The sequence below is a fragment of the Populus euphratica genome, unplaced genomic scaffold (assembly GCF_000495115.2).
Source record: "Populus euphratica unplaced genomic scaffold, PopEup_1.0 scaffold23.1, whole genome shotgun sequence".
Taxonomy (NCBI): Eukaryota; Viridiplantae; Streptophyta; class Magnoliopsida; order Malpighiales; family Salicaceae; genus Populus; species Populus euphratica.
In genome coordinates this window covers 1283592-1304302 of record NW_011499892.1, presented here as the reverse complement: position 1 = coordinate 1304302, position 20711 = coordinate 1283592, and the positions used below count along the sequence as shown (strand labels likewise).

Sequence of the window (20711 nt, the reverse complement as noted above, 5' to 3'; positions counted from 1 at the left end):
AAAATGTATTTGAATATATATATATATATATAAAATTTAAAATTTTAAAAATAAAAAATATTTAAAAACATGGTTCCACCGAAGTGTTAAAATAAACCTAAAGCTAGATGGCTGTCGGGCAGGCGCGCGCCAGTATTATCTCTCCCTCACCCTCCTCGCTCCCGTTCTCTCTAGACTAAACAAGCAAAAATCAGAAGCAGAATCATAATAAAACTACCACTAATCACCATTTTTAATCAGAGAGACGGGCTGGTGAGGGTGACCTGTTATTAATTCCAATCTTCCGTACGCAGCAACAATTAAATAAATAAACAGTAAAAAACCCCTTCGTTGTTGAGTGCTACTGCTATCTATCTTGTCTAACCTCAACAAGAAATCCAGACTCTGGTTAGTGTTCTTTCTTTCCTAGCTTCTCTCAATTTGATCATTTCTTTCATGGCTTTGCTGCCTGTTGGAGTTTTTACTAACTAGTAGTGATATTAGATTTCTTTCTTTTCAACTGAGCTGTTCTTTGACTTGTAATTACTGCTCCTTTTGTTGAATGCTTGTTTGGGAAATTTGTGTTTATCTCTAAATATATGTTAAACCGGGTGTGCTTAAGTTTGAGAAATGAATTTTAATGGCATTTACCTGCAAGAAAATTGAGGATCCATGGCTGATACTGTGAGAGATGCCATTTTTTGGATGATACAGATTCTTAGCTGACTTAACTACTGATCTTCTATCAACTGGGTTGAGTTCTTTCCTTTTCTTTTCCTTTTTCTTACATCTTTTTCCTTTTCTTTTCCTTTTCCTTTTCCTTACTGGCACATGCTTCTTTCATTTTTGTTCTTGTGCTTGGAATGTTGCTCCTGAACTTGGAATAAGACTCAACTTTATTCCTTTTTAGTAGGAATGTTCTTGTTTGGTGACAAATAGTCGCCTCCCCTTTCGAACAATTTATCCACAAGCCTTTATGATGCTCGTACTTGTAACTGAATTATTGTGGCATTGTTTTTTGTTATTACGTGCTAGTTGAATTCGTTATGAAGTATCCTTTTTGCTAATTTTTTTTGTTTTACTATAATTTGTATTTCTCTTGAAGATTGCAATCATGCCTGAGAAAATAACAGCGGAAAAATTTATCAACAATCTGGTAGACACTATTGCTGATAGTGTTCCAAAGAAGAAATCTGTGTCATTTTTTGAGGAAGAAAACAAATATGTCACTTCTCGTTTCAATCGTCTATTTGGGCGACAGAAGCCTATCCACCATCTTTTGGGAGGTGGAAAATGTAGGGCCGGCTCTCCCTGTTTCTTTGCATTTGTGTTCAGTAAATCCTTATTGCTTTGGTGCCCAATTTCTCACTTTCACCATGAATCATGCAGCTGCCGATGTTCTCTTATGGAGGAACAAGAAGATCTCAGCTGGTGTTTTAATTGGGGCAACAGCCATCTGGGTGCTCTTTGAATGGCTTAATTACAATTTCTTGTCTCTTGTATGCTATGCTGTGGTTCTCGGTATGCTTGCTCAATTTGTTTGGACAAATGCTTCAGGCCTAATCAACAGGTAAGTCAGGTGTTTTCTCATCTTGCTGCATGTTGTGTTCATGCCAGTAATATGTGATTATAATTTCTGTTTCATAATGATTTTTCTTTGTCACAGGGCTCCATCTCAGGTCCCCCGCCTTGTACTACCTAAAGATATATTTGTCAGCATCGGCAGATCAATTGGTGCTGAGGTTAACCGTGATTTGCAGTTTCTTCAGGATGTGTCATGTGGAGGAAACTTGAAAAAGTTTCTTGTGGTAGGTCTTAACTATGTTTTTTTGTGATAATGTTTCCTTCAGCGCATATTGCAAACCAAACAACATTTCTTGATTCTTCAACCAGCTAAACTTTTCTAGCACTTACTGTTAAAATATTCATTACAAATCCATGCGTTACAAATGCATAGAGATGGATTCTGTTTATTTTTCAGGCTCCACTGTTTCATAACACTGTTAGGGATTTGGGATGTCAATCAATAACCAAGAGATGTTTCCTAACTGTTATGAACTCTAGAAAATGGCTTAGAAGCTTTTCTGCAATTGCCGTTTGGATTTTAAATTCAATGAGAATCTTCATCTGGTTCCTTACATGCTGTAAACTGAATGGGTGTCAATAATTAATGTCACTTTATTCATGTGCTAGGTAAATCAGAGAACATTCCTAGGAAAGTTTGGGAATGTTCTCACTGTGAACCTTCTTGCTAGAAACAAGGAATTTAAAATCTTAATGCAGATGGTGATGTGAATAAGGCGGTATGCGGTATAATTTCAGTGGTTTTTCAAATCCAAACGATCTGTTATGCTGATCATCATTTGGAATATTTTGTTAACATTTTCCATCAAGCCAGTATTTTCCCTCCAAATTATTCATATAACCATCCCATCACATGTTTGCCAGAAATTCCAAAACAGAGGATTAGTTAAGGTTTTGATTGCTTTACTTAGCACCTTTTTTTTTCAATCACATTCTCCATTCTTTATTTTAGGTGATACTCCCTTACGTGATGATGCATTTAACAAAATATATAGTCTTTTTTCAATTTATATTTTTTAGTTGCCAGTTCTTTAGATTAGTTCTGGAGATCCTTATGTGAAGATATTCTTTGTGATTAAAATAGTACTCTACCAGCATTATGACTTCAAGTGGGCAAAAATGCATTTTTTTTGCAAAAATTCTGGTCAAATCATGGAAAAGACATGGAACTGTGTGATCCGAAGGGAATGGTTTACTAAGTTGCGATAGATCAATGATGATTGAATAATAATTTTATTATGCATCTTCCATTCTAATAAGAGGATTTATTGATTCACGCAAAATTCTTGCAGGTTGTAACTAGCTTGTTGGTTGCTGCAATTATTGGGAGCTGGTGCAACTTTCTAACTGTTATATATATTGGTTAGTTTCCAATTGTCATCTACTGATGACGATCCCAAGATCTGCAGTTGCGATCAATGATGAATTTTGTCTCATTTTTCATTTAAATGTTTATATTCCTGAAATAAAAAGGGTATAAGACAAGCTATATAATCATCTCTGCTGCCCAGGACAAATATTTGTTTAAATTCACTGGAGGAATAAAGAAAGAAAGTTGTTTGATAACGTTCACATGCTTTTGTCCATAACAAGCTTAATCTGATTTCGGTTTCCCTTTTCAGTTCATCGTGTATTTTACTTTCTTTCCTTTACAAATAGCAGACGATGAATGATTTTTGTGATATGTATGATTTTGAAACCTCTGTTGTTCTTCTCAAGGTTTTGTCGCTGCCCATACATTGCCAGTCCTGTATGAGAGATATGATAATGAAGTTGACGACTTTGTGCACGTGGCGTTGGATCAGCTCCAACATAACTACCGTCAGCTTGATGCCGGATTCCTCAGTAAGATCCCAAAAGGAAAGTTCAAGGAAAAGAAGTACGAATAGATTCACTTAGTGATGTATCAGTGAATTTGGTAGCTGTCCTAGCAAATTTACTTGCTGGATGTCGAGCAAATCATTCATGTAGTATGCCATGTTATTAACTTAAATCTGCCAGAGAATGTTGATATGGTCAGCCTGTGAATTCATGATGTTTTAAAGGAGTATAATTTGGCCAAGCTGATACCAGAAGCACCCAAGCTTAGACAGAAAGTATTTTTTTTCCTGGAAAAATTAAATATAAAGTCGAAGGCACTGAAAACAAAGAACTTGAGGAAAATAGGGGCTTTATGACACTATTTTGGTGCATACAAATACAAAATGTGTGCTGTTCTATATTCCAGCTAAATTTAAATTTAGTTGAGAAAATGCAGGAAATTAATTCCAATCACTGTTAAGAAACTTGTATCCGTCTAGCATCTACCCGGTAAATTTGAAATACGGCTATAAAGAATTAATTTTGTATTATAAAATAATAGTTGACCTTTTTAATTTAACTTAAATTAACACTAAATCATAATTCAATATATATTGTATTATAAATTAGTTTCAATAACTATAATTTAAATCATATACTTGCAAGATTGTGTAACTATAGTTATGTATCCTATATAAAAGGATGCATTTACTGACCCAGCATTTTTGAAGTTAAATGTCAAAAAGGTACTTAATTATACCATTTTTTTCTCGATATGATATCTCATAAAACGAGAGTAAATTATACGAGAGTAAATTATTCGGAAACCCCTATGTTCAGGTTTCATTCGCTTTACACTATGCTGGAAACACAATTGAACGTTCAGGTTTCATTCGCTTTACACTATGCTCTATTTGGAAACACAATTGATGTATTTTTAAATAATTTAAATAATTTTATTTTTTATTTTTATTAAATTTTAATATAGTTTATATATTTTGGATCGTTTTGATGTGTAATATAGTTTATATGTTTTGGATCGTTTTGATGTATTAATATTAAAAAAAAAATTATTAACATATATTTCAATATAAAAATTTAATAAAACATATATAATAGCAGATTGCTCTGCACACTATCTTTTGCAGTTGTGCCCTTGCCGTTTTCAGATATTCACGTAAGCTTTAAATACAATTTGGTCCTTACACTTACAAATATGCAATTAGGACCTTAATTAATAAAAAAATGAAAGACACTCCCTATTAGTTAGTACCCCCAAAAACAGCTGCATAAAGTGCACACAGTAGGAACGAGAAATACTCATTCTAGTATAAAAACAACAGTAGAACTTATAATTCCACTTTCTAATAGTATAGATTAATAAAAATTTTGAGACTGATGGAACACTACTTAGATATCTTTAAGTTGTTGACTTTGATTATAAATGAATTTATTTCTTAGATTAATATTTTAGGTTCGAATTCAAAGATAATAAGGAAATTTTTATAAATAAATGATCTACATAAAAAAAAAATCCCATTAATCCGACTGGAATCTTTGATTAAATTAGTGGTTTGGCTTGGAACTCATTGGTAATTAGTCACACTTGCATTTAAAAATCTTCCTATTTTAGTATTTCGACATACTTACACACAAGTGAGGTGCAAATAATATTACATATGGGATGGCAAAGGAGCTTCAGTCTTCTGTCTGGTTTTTCTCTGCAATCGATCCTGTTGACTTTTGCTTCCCGTATGTGCTATATCTAGTTCCTTCGTTGTTTTCTTAGGCAGTACGCCATCCCTTCCTCTTTCCATGGATTTGTTCATGCTTCTCTTTTGGCTTACATGATTTTGTTGTCTCTGTTGCTGCCGCTTTTGCTGTGGTAGCTTCAATTCACATACTCTTTTTCGCCAGTTTGGCTTCCGAATTGTTGTTTTATTTACGATGATCTATTATTGGCTTATCAAATATATATATCACACACACGCACGCACGCACACACGGGGTTCAAATCAAAATATAGCTGATGATCGCCAAAGTAAGAATTTCGGCCCCTGCCGGAAAACATGGAATAAAGATCAAACATTTTGGTGAATAGTCGTCACTATCTACTAACGGACTCCGCTTGATCGATCGGTAGATAGGAAGAGTTTTCAGCGTGAACAGTCCAAGCTCCTCTGGGGCCAAGAGTTCTGATATTCCTAATGACCATTCAAAGCCAACTTGGCAGATGAAAACACGAGGCCATGGAACTTCAGAGTGTGCCATGACTATTGTCAACCACGTGCCGATCGTGAAAGACGTAAGTCGAACTCAGGTAATAGGGTCCTATATGCCATTTAGGCAAAATGAATGGAATCCAAGTTAACCAAGTCACTCCTTTTTTGCTTTGCGAGATATGAAAGGGAAAGGGCAAATAAGGGAGGACAAGATAACGAGTGCATTTCTTGATGACAGTGGCACCATTCCAAGCTATAAATAGGACAGTACACTGTACACTAGCTTTACAGGTCGCAAAATTTCTTCTTCCTTTTTTTTTTTTTTTTTTCCTAGCATAACCAAATTGCCTTTGGCTCTTTAATTTCTTCAATATCTCTCCAATGGTGATTGTTGATGGCAAGAAATCTGAGGTTTTTAAGCTGGTTATCCCCCTAAACCAGTTTGTTATCAGCCCCTATGCTTGTGAGCAACGTGAGGGGGATGACGACGATGACGACGACGGCGTGGATGTAGCACCTGCTGCATAATTACCTACCTATATAATGGGGATCATGGATATGAGAGGCTTTTTGAGCTCATTGGTGAGGAAAATCTGAGGTATCTTAGGATGTGCATGTTATATATGTATATGAACATGCTGAGTTTAGCTTTGTACTGGTATCAAATGCCAAATAGTAACATTGTAGTTCTAATTGTTTTAAGGAAATTAATAACATTATAATCAGCTTTATATTATTATATATATTACTATGTTATCTCTCCCCCACACTCTCTCTCTCTTTTAAGGAAATTAATAACATTATAATCAGCTTTATATTATTATATATATTACTATGTTATCTCTCCCCCACTCTCTCTCTCTCTCTCTCACACACACACACACACTGTGATCAGCATAGAATCCATGAAGATGCTTGCTTATATAGCTAGCTTGCCAAGGGGTTGAGCTACTGATTCCTAAAAACTAGGGCTTTTTTTCCTCAAGTAAGAAAATACACCATGTGAAAATTGGAAAACTAGGGTTCTTTTGGAATTAATGGTGGGAGACTGTAGACCTACACTTGGCTACTGAGGAAGCCTAAACTTCTATTCCACCATTATCTCCATAGTAAATTTTCATGTTGATGAGCACACGTTGTTGCGAGAGAAGGCAGCTTTACATTTTCTTGGCTTCATTAGTTTTGCAGCAGCAAATACTTCTCATGGGTGCTATATTGTGAATGATTGATGTTATCTAATAATGAGGCATTCTGGCTCACTGATTATTTTTGCGCTATATATATATTTATGATAATGGAGGATATGCATGATTGTGTATGTGCATGTTGTTGATGTATGGCCTACTCATTTTCCAACATGAAATCAATCAAATGGATATTGTTACATGGTGATGTATTGGTCAAGATTAACACTAACGAGACATAACATAATGCACGGCTCACAAAACATACAAGCCCAGAGTTTTTGTAGGTCATGAAGTTCCTACGAGTATTTAGAGTCTAAGCATATATCACTTTTTTTTTTGGCCCTAAGGAAATCATGCAATTTATTTACGCATTAAGCTATAAGGGATGTGTAACTCGCTGAAATCTCTAGTTGATTCAATATATCCATATCATCTATCTTTACATAGAATTTAGGGTATTTAGAAAGCTCAACATGACAATATCTTATGTAGAATGATAGTTTTAATCCTTTAAATTTATAAGCTCAAACCAAACAAACATATTCCAATACAAATAGTTCAATATAAGTAGCATCTAACCACTCCATCTACTTTTTATATAATTTGTAGTAAATATTAAATGCTCATACATTCTGTTAGCATAATTATACCATAGAATGATGTTATGGCATATTCATATCTAATAGATCCATCATGACATCATCCTTTTTCTATTTAATAGTGAACCACTAAATTTTAAAGGCTATTATCCTAAATAATGGCCTCTAAGACATGTGCTACAATATTTCCCTCCTTATCTTATTTTTATGAAAGCTAGTTTGGCTCATAACTATATTAATACACATGAGTTATTGGGTCAAGGCTTCCAATCTTTTAATTTACATTTTTTATTTTTCAAATTCTAATTATCTTTTTTTATATCTTCTTTATTGGACATGCACATAGTAATGTGAGACGTCTTGTGGATGCTTTTATGGGCCACATAGAAGTACCAAATATATAGTCTAATAACAACAATTATAACTTTTAACTTGACCGTTGGATCTGACTCAAATTCAATCATGTGATTCAGCAAGCCTAATCTTTAAAGACTTAATTGACTATAACTAATTGAGGTTGATAAGGCTCTTAATTAGACTTATAACATACAAGCCTAAAGCTCTAATAGGTCATGAAGTTCCTACAAGTATTTAAAGTCCAATCGTAGATTATCTTCTTTTTTATTTTTTCCCTAAGTATATCATGCAATTCATTTCTCCGTTGACCTATAAGGGATGTATCAACTCCCTAAAAGCTCTAGTTGACCCAACATACTCATAACATCCATCTCTAAATAGAACTTAAGGTATCTATAAAGCTTAATATGACAACATCTTCTATAAAATGGTAATTACAATTCCTTAAATTCATAAGGTCGAACCAAACAAACATATTCCAACACTAATAGTTCAACCCAAGTAGTATCCACATGCTTTTTGTATGATTTGTACTAAGCATTGAATGCTCACACATTCTCATAGCATAATTATACCTATATAATGATGTTATGACATATTCATACCTAGTGGATGCCTTATGAAATTATCCTTTTTTGCTTAATAGTGAACCACTCACTTTTAAAGGCTATTATCCTAAATAATAACTTATATGATATATGTTATAACATTTCTCTCCTTATCTTATTTCTATGAAAGTTGGTGTGACTCAAAACTATATTAATGTCCAAGAGTTACTGGGTTAAGGGTTTCAATCTTTCAATTCACATTCTTTTCTTCTTGAAATTCTAATAATCTTTTTTTATATCTTCTTTGCAAAGCACACATATAGTGATGTGAAATGTTTTACAAATATGTTTATGGATTAGATAAACAAGGTAAAGCCCATGATGAAAACTAGATATGTCAAATATATAGTTTGATAACAACAATTATAGTTTTTAATTTGATTATTAAATTAGGCTCAAATTCAGTTATGTGGTTCAGCAGGCCCAATCTATGAAGAGTTAATTAACTAAAACCAATTGAGGTCAAGAAAGCTCTCAAATTGGAGTTATGATATGCTATTATTTGTTGTTTTAATAATTTTTCTAGTTAATTTCAAAGTCTAATAACTTTTCCGACTTAGTTTTAAATTTATTTACTAGATTGGTATTTTACTTCCAATATAAACAATTAACATGATTTTTTTTAAAGATATTTATAAATTAAAGACCTTTTTGAACATATGAGGTTTCTCTATATTTTTCATATATAGTTGAGGGCTATAATTTTAAGGTTTGAGAACTCTTGTTTTTTTTTTTTTAGATTTCAAGACTATAATTTTCAGGGCTTGAGAAATCCTAATGCTATAGGTTGCATCACATGCACTCTATCTTGGCTTTAAAAATCATATTCCTTTATTAACTTAATAAATAAAGAGTTTTCACTAACTATAAAGATGAATTGTTTTACAAGTATTTGTGTAATGTAGATCTAATAAACTCAATCTCTTTATTTATCCATTAACCTTAAAAAAAACTTGATTTTGTGTATTTTTTTTTAACCTCATGAAAGGCACTTTCTCCTTGTAATCAAACAAAAGATGTGAAAACATTTTAAAGTGCATCGTATTTTTAGAAGGAGAATATCCTTATCCAATTTTTCCATTGCAACTTACTTATGTCTTTGAGAATTTCTATATGTTTGATATGTTGTAATTGAATACTTAATGTTTTTTTTATTGAATGTATATTTTTTTTTACCTTATAATGAAGTAAAAAAACCTCAAATTATTCACTAGGCTTTTACACAGCTAATAATGGATTAGGCTATATTTTTATGGTGGGTGTTATCTGCAAAGCAAACATTTTGATACTTGAGTTAATTTAAGTTTGTTTGTTCAAGTGTCAAGCAAGTAAAAGATATTTCAAGAAGAAAAATGAATGTTCATTTCTCTTGTTATAGATATTGCCTAGTCTTAATGGAAAGAGCTCTTATTAAAACTTATAGTAATGGATGTTAATTAAGGTAGCTAAAAGTTGGTCATCCACTATTATGGCTCTTTATCTCCTAGCTCAAGGGAGGTGGTGCTTTATCTAATGTAAATGGCGTTGATATAACTGTAAAGTGATGTTTTATCTTCCATTGACCATAAAAACCATGTTTTTTTGTTAGTGGCACAAGCTTAATTATGGTGATTTGTAGGTGATAGTGACATTTTGTTTTCATATCTCATATAGTGGTTCTTTACTTTGCACTTCCATGAATAAATGTTGGTATGTTTAAAAAAATATTATCACAGGATGTATATTTTTATAGAAGAATTCATGTAAAATAATAAAGAGAAAAATTAGGCTAAAGAGAAAAAAAAGTCAAGTTGGGTTCGCTTAACTATTTGGGCTAACCCCAGGTTGCTCGCTTGATTGACCTAGATGAGATGATGTTCACCTCATCTAAAGGCCCAAACAAGGTGCAGTTGACCTCGTCTAGGCCAGGCCTAGGTGAGCTGGGTCGGGTGACAACTAACTATTTTTTTTATATATATTTAAGTATTCAAAATTTCCCCAAACTATTTTTTATATTTTTACTTTAAATCTCAAAGGTGAGCAACAAAGTAGGTGAAAAATAAAAATAAATGCATATTGCTACAATTTTGAGTAACAAAATAGACGAAAAGAAGAATAAAGGCATGGCGCTCATGTGACTTCAAATTTTAATGGTGAGCAAAAACATAGCTGAAAAATAAAAATAAAAATATAATGCTTAGATTTTAAGCAACACAGTATATGATAATTCAAATAAAAGCATGATGCTCACGTGACATCAAATTTTAAAAGTGAGCTACAAAATAGGTGAAAAAATAAAAATAAATGCATGGTGCTCACTAAAGAGAGATATTTGGTCACATTAGGTGACAACTATAGAGGTATTGTGAATGCAAGTGCAAATGATAACTTTTTCATGTAAATAAAATAAAATGACAAATATGATCATATGAAAACCTTAGCACTTGTAATTATAATGATTTGGATTATTTATGAAGTCATCTGATTTTGTTATATGGAGACCTGAAGTTATGAAAGAGACAATGAAGATAAAAAGCTCTTATGAGGTTATACTGGAGTTATGTTGAAAATAATTAGATGTAGAGCTGATATAAAGTTATATTAGAGAATATAGAGTTCACATAGAGCAACTTTTAAGACCAAGAAGCTCACATGAAGTTATGATAGAGACCATGACTAGACCAACCATAAGATATGAAACTCACCTTCAACTATGTTAAAGACAAAAAAAAATGTCATTACTTTTATTGAAAAGCCATGGAGATAAAACATATATTATATGATTTCTTGTAGGTTTTTATGGTGTGTACAAACTTCTATCTTTTCTTCTTCTAATTTATTTTTTTTATAAATTATTACAGATAACTATTGACAATTAGTCTTTTTATCTCTTTTTAGAGTGCATGACAGTATTCAGTATCATAACCATGATCATAATGAAAAAAAAACAAAATTTATTGGGTTTTCTATTATTTGAATCACTTTTTATAGAATAAGGATATTGTACAAAATCTTTTTCCTTGATAATAGCAAGGACCTTAGTACATGGGGTAACTAGAGTTATGGGTATACCATATGATCATGAATTAACCTTATAATGTTTTTTCTAAATATGAGCCTAGGAGATTCTCTGCGTGGATGTTCTTGTTTAATGATGCTTATTTCTTCCACACAAATATATTTTTTTATGGCTTGTTTCATCACATGAGGTTTATGTTAGAAAAAGTGTACAACCGTTTCTACAAGTAATAATTATAAACTTTATTGATCAATGCTATAGTAGTAATAGGTTCGAGATGATCCTCCATGTTGAGCATCTTCTTATTAAATCTATAAGGATAGGCTCTAAAGCTTTCATGTCCACATTGTGTCATGACAAATAACTCAGTTATGCTTTTTTAAGCTAGTATATTGATGATGTAACATGAGATAAAGCTTGAAACATAGATCATAAAGACCCATAATAGAATTAGGCTCAAGGTTGTGATACCATACCAGAGTAAATCTATGAAGTGTTGTGGAAAATATTTCACACATGACATCATTTTTTTAAACAAATCTAGGGTGCTTCTAACATTCTTTATGTGCTCTATAAAATTCATAGGTTCATCATAGTTATCTAGATTGGCCTTAACGAAGATAAATTCTTTGAAGAGGTGAGTGTGTATAACTCGTTGACAAAATAAAGACTTTTCCATTTAATAGGAATGATGTGTATGAGTTGCTGTTGGTATAGTCTGGTGTATATTATATCTAGATTTTTTAAGATGAAAAGCATATGAATGAGAATGCTCAAATTAAGAAGATTAATAGAGATAGTAATGCTTATGATTTGTCAAGAAGTGTTGTTTCATTTAGAGAGTTAAAGTATAGTGTCTATTTGTCACTTTTTGTCTAGTTTATTCCTAAAACTAGAATTTTTTTATGCACCTAATAATCCTTGCAAGGTAGTTTGATGTTGTGGAGATTAAAGGGTTTAAATATACTACTTGATGATGTTAACAACATCATTTAGCATCTATATCTAGTTTAAATATGCTGCTTGAAGATGTTAACAACATCATTTAGCATCTGTCTCTTAAGAAAATTGTTGGAGGCCCAAAAAATAGGGTTCTGCGAGGTCAATAACTCTTTTCTGTTTTGGAGTTTTTATATTGTCAAACTTAAAAATTTTAAATTAGGTACCAGTGAAGGATGAGAAAAGTTTGGATAAAACACAAATAACGTTTTTATTTATTTAGCTTTTCACAATCAACGTTATTGATGAAATCTAGAAAAACTTCAAATAATTTCCTGAGCTTTTCCATAGCTGGTAATAGATTAGACTATATTTTTATAATGGGTGTTACTTATAAAACAAACTCTTTAATGCTTAAATCATTAGTTTAAGTTTCTGTTCGAGTGTTAAGCAGGTAAAAAAATATTTGAGAAGAAAATAAATGTCCCTTTCTCTTGTTCAAGATAATGCATGATCTTAATGGAAAGATCACTTATTAAAACTTATACTAATGGATGTTAATCATGATAGTTAGTAATTAGGCGGTCACCCATTAGTGTGGCGCTTTATCTGGCATAAATGACGCTAATATAACTTTAGGGTTGTATTTTGTCTTCCATTAACCATAAATAAATGTCATTTTATTTGTTGGTGTCATTAGCTTAATTATATTGACTCAGGTGATAATGCACTTTATTTTCATAGCTCGAGAGTCGTTCTTTGTCTATCACTTCTATGTATAATATTTGTCGATCCATTTAAAAAATATTATCACAGGATGAATATTTTTATAAAAGAATTTGTGTAAACTAATGAAGAGAAAAATTGGGCTAAAGGAAAAAATACCGAGTTAGTTCCGGTGAATTGCACCGGCTGACCCAGGCGAGCTGCCTGGCAATCCATGCGAGGTGAGCCAGGCACGGTGAGCCATTGCGAGGTGCTGTTGCTCAACTGGCGAGACCCAGGCGAGCTAGGCTGGGCGACGCTCAACTTTATATATATATTGAGTATTCAACACTTTGAATATTAATTTAGAGGGTTTTCATTCACGAGATATCTTCAGCCTCTCGAGGTTCGGGTTAACAAAAGGCTAATACAGGGTTTCTGCTCCAAATAAGGGTTACTAGAGCAAATTGTTTGCGGGAAGGCTGGAAATCATCCAAAGAAGTCGAAATATTGTTTGAAGCAGGCCTAGTATATAAGAAAGCAGAGAGAGCAGGTTGAATTATGGCTTGACCTCTTCACGTACGATGTTACAACTGAAGCAATTAAAATTTGCAGAGGACATGATCATACCTTGTGAGGCCAGCAGAGCAGATTGAAGGGGAGGCAGCGAATTTCGCTTTCGACAATGTATATGGACTTTAGATGACTGTCTTTGCTCATGTTCCTCTGTGCTGCCCGCCTGAGTTTCTTCTGGTAGGATATTTAAGGAGTTCGTAGTTTACTTCGGTTTTCTGTCGCTTATTCTGGTTTTTGCCTTCTTGATCTCCTCTAATTAAACAAAACAAAAAAAAGGAAAAAAACCAAAACAAGGCACAAGCACAAGCTTTTCCTTTGTTAAACATCTGTGTACTGTTGATATTGTAAAGTGGCATTTTTCTTATAGAAAGAGTAATTAAATGACATTGTTGGGGGTAGATGTAGCTAGGGGCGTCTAATTAAACAAATGTACTCCATGAATGGGTTGGGGGCTGGGGGCCACTACTCTTCGCCCTCGTGTAGTAACCCCACGTTGTTTTTTATTTTTTTTTTAAAAATTATTTTATTTTATTTTATTTTTTAATATTAAAATAATTAAAAAATTAGTTTTGTAATTTTTTTATAGGGTTAAAGTGGTTTCTGAGTTTATTAGAGTAATTTAAGTTGCTTTAATTTACAAATTTGATGAGTTATTTTTTTAAATTGAACTTGATTTTGTTATAATCTATTTTTTCTCTTCATTATTAAATTTTAAAAAAATCTATAAAATCATGTTATTAAATTTTATATTTATTTTTTTTTACTTTTTTTATAAATATTGGGTTAATTGAGAATTCAATTTTATAATTGATTTTATTTTATTTTTTATAAAATTATCATAGTCTCAATAAAATATTTCGATATTGAGTTAGTGTTTGATTTTATGATTGTTTATTATTGTTATTATATAATTTTTTAAAAAAACTCATTATAATTCTAGTAGAGTTCATAACCCATTTTATAGGTTTGGCTTGCTGGTTTAGGTTATCCGATTTACATATTTGATGAGTTTATCTATCGATCAGATATGTTTTTTTTGTTTTTTTAATTATTATTTTTTTGATTTTATTATTTAATATCAAATTAGTTAGGGAATACATTACATGGTTTTTTTTAATAAGTTTATTATAGTCTCAAATAAATATTTATTTTAGTGTTAATGTTTAATTTTAGAAGTATTTATTTTTATTATATAATTAGATAAAAAAATTAACAAAAAAAGTTATTGAATTCAATAAAATCCATGATCCAGCTCACAGGAAAACTAGAGTTGATTCAATCTATTATTGTCTTGATATATTTTTAAAAAGTTGTCTTCTTAATTTTTTGTAAAAGCTAAGTAATTTTTTTACCCGTGATCCAAGTTATCTTTGTATGCATAAAATTAATCGATTTAAATATAATCAACTCTCATATAGTATAAAAATATGAGTTGGGCAAAAAAGTCAGGACCAGAGGTTTTAAGATTGACTTATTTTGACAGGTTTAATAATATTATTAAAAATTAAATTTTATACACTCTTTATATTTTTTTATATTTAAAAAAATATAATCTATTTGCGACGAAGCATGGGCTAATAGACTAATTTTATGTATAATTGATCAAAATAAATGATATTTAGAAAAATTAAACTTATCAATGCAAATTTTAAAAAGAAAAATGAAATATCCATTATTTGCAGGAAAATGAATTCCTTTCTTTTGGTAAATTTTATGAAAATGATTTTTTTTAATTAAATTAATTTCTAATTGTATCTTAAAAAATGAATTAGAAACTTTTTTTTGTTTGGAGAAAAATACTAAAAAATACTATTTTTTAAATTTAGATCTTTTAAAATAGCAGGATTTTCTGAGTTATCATTCCAAACAAAAAAAAAACTTTCTCTATGCCTCGTTCGCCCATTTTATTTTCCCATCCCACTGGTGTTTTAATTTTTTCCAATATTCGTAGTAATTAATATGGCCCTATGGGAAATGGCAATGATATCTAGTGGTCACCCAAGAAAATCAGAGCCGTTCTTTCTAAAAACTATGGAAAGAAACTTCTTTTCTCAATAAGAAAATATACCATGAATTTTCATCAAAAATAAAATAAAACTAATAAATGTTCGCGCGCGCGCGCTTTAACTTGGAAGGATACTGGCCCAGCAACTAAGAAGGTGTTATTCCACATTAACCATCATAACTCAAACTTTAATTAGATCAAACTATGAAATCAAAATTCTCAAGATGTCCTAGTCCATAACTTGTTACTCCTAATTTTCAAATATGTAAACTCTATTAAAATAATAATAATAATAATAATAATAATAAGGATAAAGATTGAAATTAGTCCGGCTATGAAATAAAATAAAACTCACTTATAAAACAAATATAAATTATTATTATTATTATTTATTATCAACATAATATAAAAATATTAATCATCATCATTATTATCAAATAGATAAAGAAAAAATATTAATTATGGACATATTCCCCATATATAAATATAAATTTATAAATTATTAACTCTCAAGAATAAAGTGAGTATCCAAGAGTGTTATAGCTTTTGTTTTTTAATTTTTTTAAAATATATTTTATTTGAAAAAAAATTAAATTAATGATTTTCAGTGTTTTTTAATAGTTTTAATATACTAATATCAAAAATTAAAAAATATAAAAAAATCATTATATTTTTAAATAAAAATCACTTTTAAAAAACACTCAATACAACAATACCAAAGCCCAGTCTAACAAGGAGTATATGATCCGGGCTCAGGCTTGTAAAAACTTTAACGGAAGCAGTCCAGCCCTGCTCTAAGAGAAACCCAGCCCATAAACTACGATATTTAATATTTGGACCTTTTTCATAAATGCCAAATTACAAATTTGGAAAGGCCCGCCACTTGACTCTTGGTTGGTGGCACAGGTCTGTCGAACGTGGAAAGTTTTAGGACCCAGATACTGCTATGTAAACTTCGCAGATACAGTTCTGTCCAAGTTCAGAAGTCTAAGCAAAGAGAGGAGAGAAAAGGGTTATACAAGTTCTTGAGTCAAAGGGAAGCCATCATCATGGCTATGGCTATGAATGCAAGTCCATGTTTTTGCGTTGCAAGTAATAGGAGATCAGGTAATAGAGTGAGATCTGTTGCCTCTGAGGATCTTGTTTTTTCGAAGATAAAGGATGATAAGGTGAAGTTAGGTGGGTCTGATTTGGAGGTTACAAGGCTTGGAATTGGTGCTTGGTCTTGGGGTGATACCAGCTACTGGAACAATTTTGAATGGGATGGTACGTACGTATATGCTTCTGCTGCAAAATTTTAAACCTCTGATCAGTTCTTTTTATAGAAGATGATATGGACATATGGTAGAATTAATCGTGACTAATTTTGGATTATGCTTTTTTTCTTCTTTTTTTTTATGAATTGCTTTATTCAGTTTTGTATCCTCACATTTTTTTAAAAAAAAATTTATGCATATTTGTTTGCATTAGACTCCAATTCTTATGTGTAATACAATAATATATGTTGTCGCTGAGAATTGCCATGTTCATTTTACAAAGAAATTGTGCAGGTTTTATGCTGGATTTTGTTAATGAAATGATTGCATTTTTTATTGCTTATTGAACTTATGGATACAATCAGAACTCCCATCTGTTTACATTTGCTGATTTCCCCAACTTCAGTACCATCCTCATTTTGACATCTTAGTGCTTACAAATAATGCTTGTTAAATTTTATGGCCTCCCGTTTTATGTATTTGCTCCACAAGTGCTCTACATGTTTGTCTTTGTAACTAAATGCTGTCTGAATCTCTTCTCCATGAAATATGACATTTCCCCTGCTTTGCAATGACGGCAGATAGGAAAATGAAGGCTGCTAAAGCAGCTTTTGATACAAGTGTTGATTGCGGTATAACTTTCTTTGATACTGCTGAAGTTTATGGATCTAGGGTGAGAAGTGGATATTATTTTGAATTTCTTCTCACTAAACGGCAACGGGAAACTTACAGACATCAGTGTGTATTTGGCAGTTCTCATTTGGAGCCATAAATTCCGAAACTCTTCTAGGAAGGTACATCATTAAAATTGAGCTATGATGTCCATCTGCTATAACATCATGATTTTCAGCTTAGTTTATCTTATCATCTGAACTTCATTGGTTGCTTAAAGATTTATTAAGGAAAGGAAAGTAAAAGATCCTGAAGTGGAGGTAGCTGTTGCAACCAAATATGCAGCATTGCCATGGAGGCTAGGACGTCAGAGTGTTCTAACTGCCCTTAAGGATTCCCTCAATCGCCTTGGACTTTCTTCGGTAGAGCTATATCAACTCCATTGGTAGGCACTTTACCAGGCTATGTGATTTCTTTGTGTAACTTCTTTTGACAAAACAATGCCACTTATAAAGTTTTTGTGCTGGTTTCCAGGCCTGGAATATGGGGAAATGAAGGTGGCTCATCTGTTACACCATTGTTTCATTGAGCACTTGACTGCATTTAGCTAATCCCACTCGAAATTCAACTCAACTAGGCCTCATTCTTGCCTGCATATAGCTAGTATAACTGAATTTTATGGAACTCGATCGCATTCTGTTTCAGAAGAAACTTAGTTCAATGGAAGTTCAATTTCAGGATACATTGATGGTCTTGGGGATGCTGTTGAGCAGGGTCTTGTGAAGGCTGTTGGTGTTTCTAATTACAGTGGTAAGTTCCTAATTCCATCAGTTTGAACTGCGAAAAGGAATTTTAGAGTTTGATAGGTTTGACTATTTACTGTAGTCTTTTTTTTCCTCCACCCTCTCCTCATAACTACTTTTGCAATAATTATTGAAGGTACTTACTATACAGCCCATCTTTAATTGAACATCATGGCTTGCAGTCTTAGATTACTCCTCCTTAATTTATATATGATGAGATTTTAATTCCTTAATTCAGCAAGCCGACTTCGTGATGCTTACGAAAGGCTTAAGAAAAGAGGTATTCCACTGGCCTCAAATCAAGTGAATTACAGCCTCATATACAGGGCACCTGAGGAGAATGGTGTGAAGGCAGCCTGTGATGAACTTGGGGTCACTTTGATTGCATATTCTCCTATTGCTCAAGGTGAGGTTCTTATAGCTGTTTCATGCTCTATAATCTTCGTTTGGGTGCTATATATACAATTGTGAGAATTTTCGGGGCATCTGGCCAGGACTAAAAAGTTGCAGGTTCAAGACCTAAGAAAAGTCAAATTACATGGTGGGCATAAAAGGCTCAAAGCTGACATTATCCCTGTTACATTTGTTTTCACTGAGAGGTAATAAGACCTTTGTAATCTATGCAGGGGTTCTTACAGGAAAGTATACACCAGAAAATCCACCAACTGGTCCTCGAGGCCAGATTTACACTCCCGAGTTTCTAACAAAGGTAGAGACTTAAAGTTAAAAATATATATATATATCATCATTAAACCCTACCCTATGGCTGAAGCTCCTTGCGTTCTGCAGCTCCAACCTCTGTTGAACAGAATCAAAGAAATGGGAGAGAACTACAGTAAAACTAACACACAGGTCCACCCTTGTTCTTTTAATCTTTTAACCGGTTCCTTTTTCTTTCAATCTTGTTCAGTAGAAGCTACTTGATTCTTGTTTAGCCATAACTGATCAATGCTTAAGTTTTTAAGTAAGGTTTCGGTCTGTATAGGTGGTATTGAACTGGCTAGTAGCCCAGGAGAATGTCATTCCGATCCCAGGGGCGAAGAATGCTCAACAGGCTGAGGAATTCGCTGGTGCACTTGGTTGGAGACTTACCGGTGAAGAGATCGATGAGCTGCGCTCCTTGGCGATGGAGATAAAACCTGTAACCGGTTTCCCCGTTGAAAAGTTGTAAATTTGCACAAGGAAAAGTAAAATCAGATCATATACAACAAGTTACAATAATGAAGAAATAGACTTTTCTGGTGCTAGTACTATAATTTTCAAAATAAATGAGCTGATGGTCCCTGCTGATTACCCTGCAGACGAGGGTACTCGTCCTTTGGTGTCTATTTTGGTATTTTGATAATAATTATTTTTTAAAATATTTTTTATTTAAAATATATTAAAGTAATATTTATTTTTTATTTTATTTTTAATATCAATTAAATAAAACGTTATAAAAATAATTAATTTAAAATTAAAAAAATGTGACCGCAAAAACAAAGGATTCCGACGGCAGAATTGATCATTGCAAGCAGTAGAGGTATTTGAGGCTTACAAATGGTACATTCTTTCTGGGCTACTCGTAAATGTTAATTTCAATCACCGTTAAATTTTCTATTTCTATATGGTATTCTATTAGAGTTTCTTGCTAGTCGTGGGATTCGAATTTCAAGTTGTGTCTGTTCTTGCCATTTAAATTATTTTTACATTATATATTTGCTGATAATTAAATTAAATATATATTAAAATTAAATATTCTTACAATAACAGCAAATACATCCTCTAATTATAAGTTCGATAGGCATGTTCTTCATGCTTACAGTAATATTCACCCTTCATGCTAATACTCATCTTGATTATAAGTAGACGATCTATCATTTCAAGTGCGTGATATAATACTCGTGATTAATGTGAAATTATAATGTTTAAAAACTATTGTAATAAATCATAACATCATCTAATAAGTTCTATACAAGTATTGCCGGTTAGAATATGTTTTCTTGACATGCACGGCATCATTGATTTGTGTTAGCGGTAAAATTAAGGTGTTCATATATAAAATGAACCTGTAACCCCAGTTAAAATGGAATCTGTAACTTTAAAACATCTCCCAGAATACAGGAACACCTTCCAATTGTTGAGGAAATGCTGATAAGGGATCTGCTGTGGATATCAGCTGTGCGTTCCTTTCTCTGATTTCCATGTGTGATGTCTTTTTCATGGTGTTCGGACGTTGATCTTCATGCCTTGATTTGTCACCGATTTTCTTAATGATCATTGATGGTTGGTCCCCAGATTCTGTCCTCGTCTTGGGTGACTGACCTTGCAGGCCGTAGCTGCAATCTCCTAGCTTTTGGGTCCTAAAGTGTACATCTTGTCATGCCAGAGGGAAGGAGAAAAAAAACAAAGAAAACGGGTGGTGATGCTGGCTGGGTCGTGTTTCATGTTTTTTGTACCGTTGCAGAAGAAGTCAATTTTATTTTTATTCCCGCTCATAAA

The 20711-nt window shown here is 32.4% G+C and overlaps 2 protein-coding genes and 1 long non-coding RNA gene across 5 annotated transcripts; all 3 read left to right on the top strand.

The window, feature by feature from the left end:
• The first annotated feature begins 96 nt into the window (after window positions 1-96).
• On the top strand, window positions 97-3632 carry LOC105131462 (reticulon-like protein B8). 3 transcript variants are annotated; one of them, XM_011034447.1, is made up of 6 exons: window positions 97-387; window positions 1085-1274; window positions 1369-1549; window positions 1646-1787; window positions 2856-2925; window positions 3283-3632. In XM_011034447.1, the coding sequence occupies exons 2-6, from the start codon at window positions 1094-1096 to the stop codon at window positions 3450-3452; spliced, it is 744 nt and encodes a 247-aa protein (XP_011032749.1). In that variant the 5' UTR covers window positions 97-387; window positions 1085-1093; the 3' UTR covers window positions 3453-3632. The 3 variants fall into 3 exon arrangements, with proteins under 3 accessions (XP_011032749.1, XP_011032753.1, XP_011032748.1); XM_011034451.1 differs by lacking the exon at window positions 97-387 and adding an exon at window positions 452-476; XM_011034446.1 differs by lacking the exon at window positions 97-387 and adding an exon at window positions 810-970.
• A 1308-nt stretch (window positions 3633-4940) lies between these two features.
• Window positions 4941-6328, top strand: LOC105131461 (uncharacterized). The gene is made up of 2 exons (XR_843440.1): window positions 4941-5683; window positions 5763-6328. It is a non-coding gene; the product is annotated as an uncharacterized LOC105131461 (long non-coding RNA).
• A 10165-nt stretch (window positions 6329-16493) lies between these two features.
• On the top strand, window positions 16494-19518 carry LOC105131460 (uncharacterized oxidoreductase At1g06690, chloroplastic-like). Its single transcript, XM_011034445.1, has 10 exons — window positions 16494-16825; window positions 17397-17488; window positions 17569-17609; window positions 17708-17872; window positions 17962-17984; window positions 18166-18237; window positions 18469-18636; window positions 18857-18939; window positions 19020-19082; window positions 19216-19518. The coding sequence occupies exons 1-10, from the start codon at window positions 16609-16611 to the stop codon at window positions 19399-19401; spliced, it is 1110 nt and encodes a 369-aa protein (XP_011032747.1). The 5' UTR covers window positions 16494-16608; the 3' UTR covers window positions 19402-19518.
• Window positions 19519-20711: the final 1193 nt, after the last annotated feature.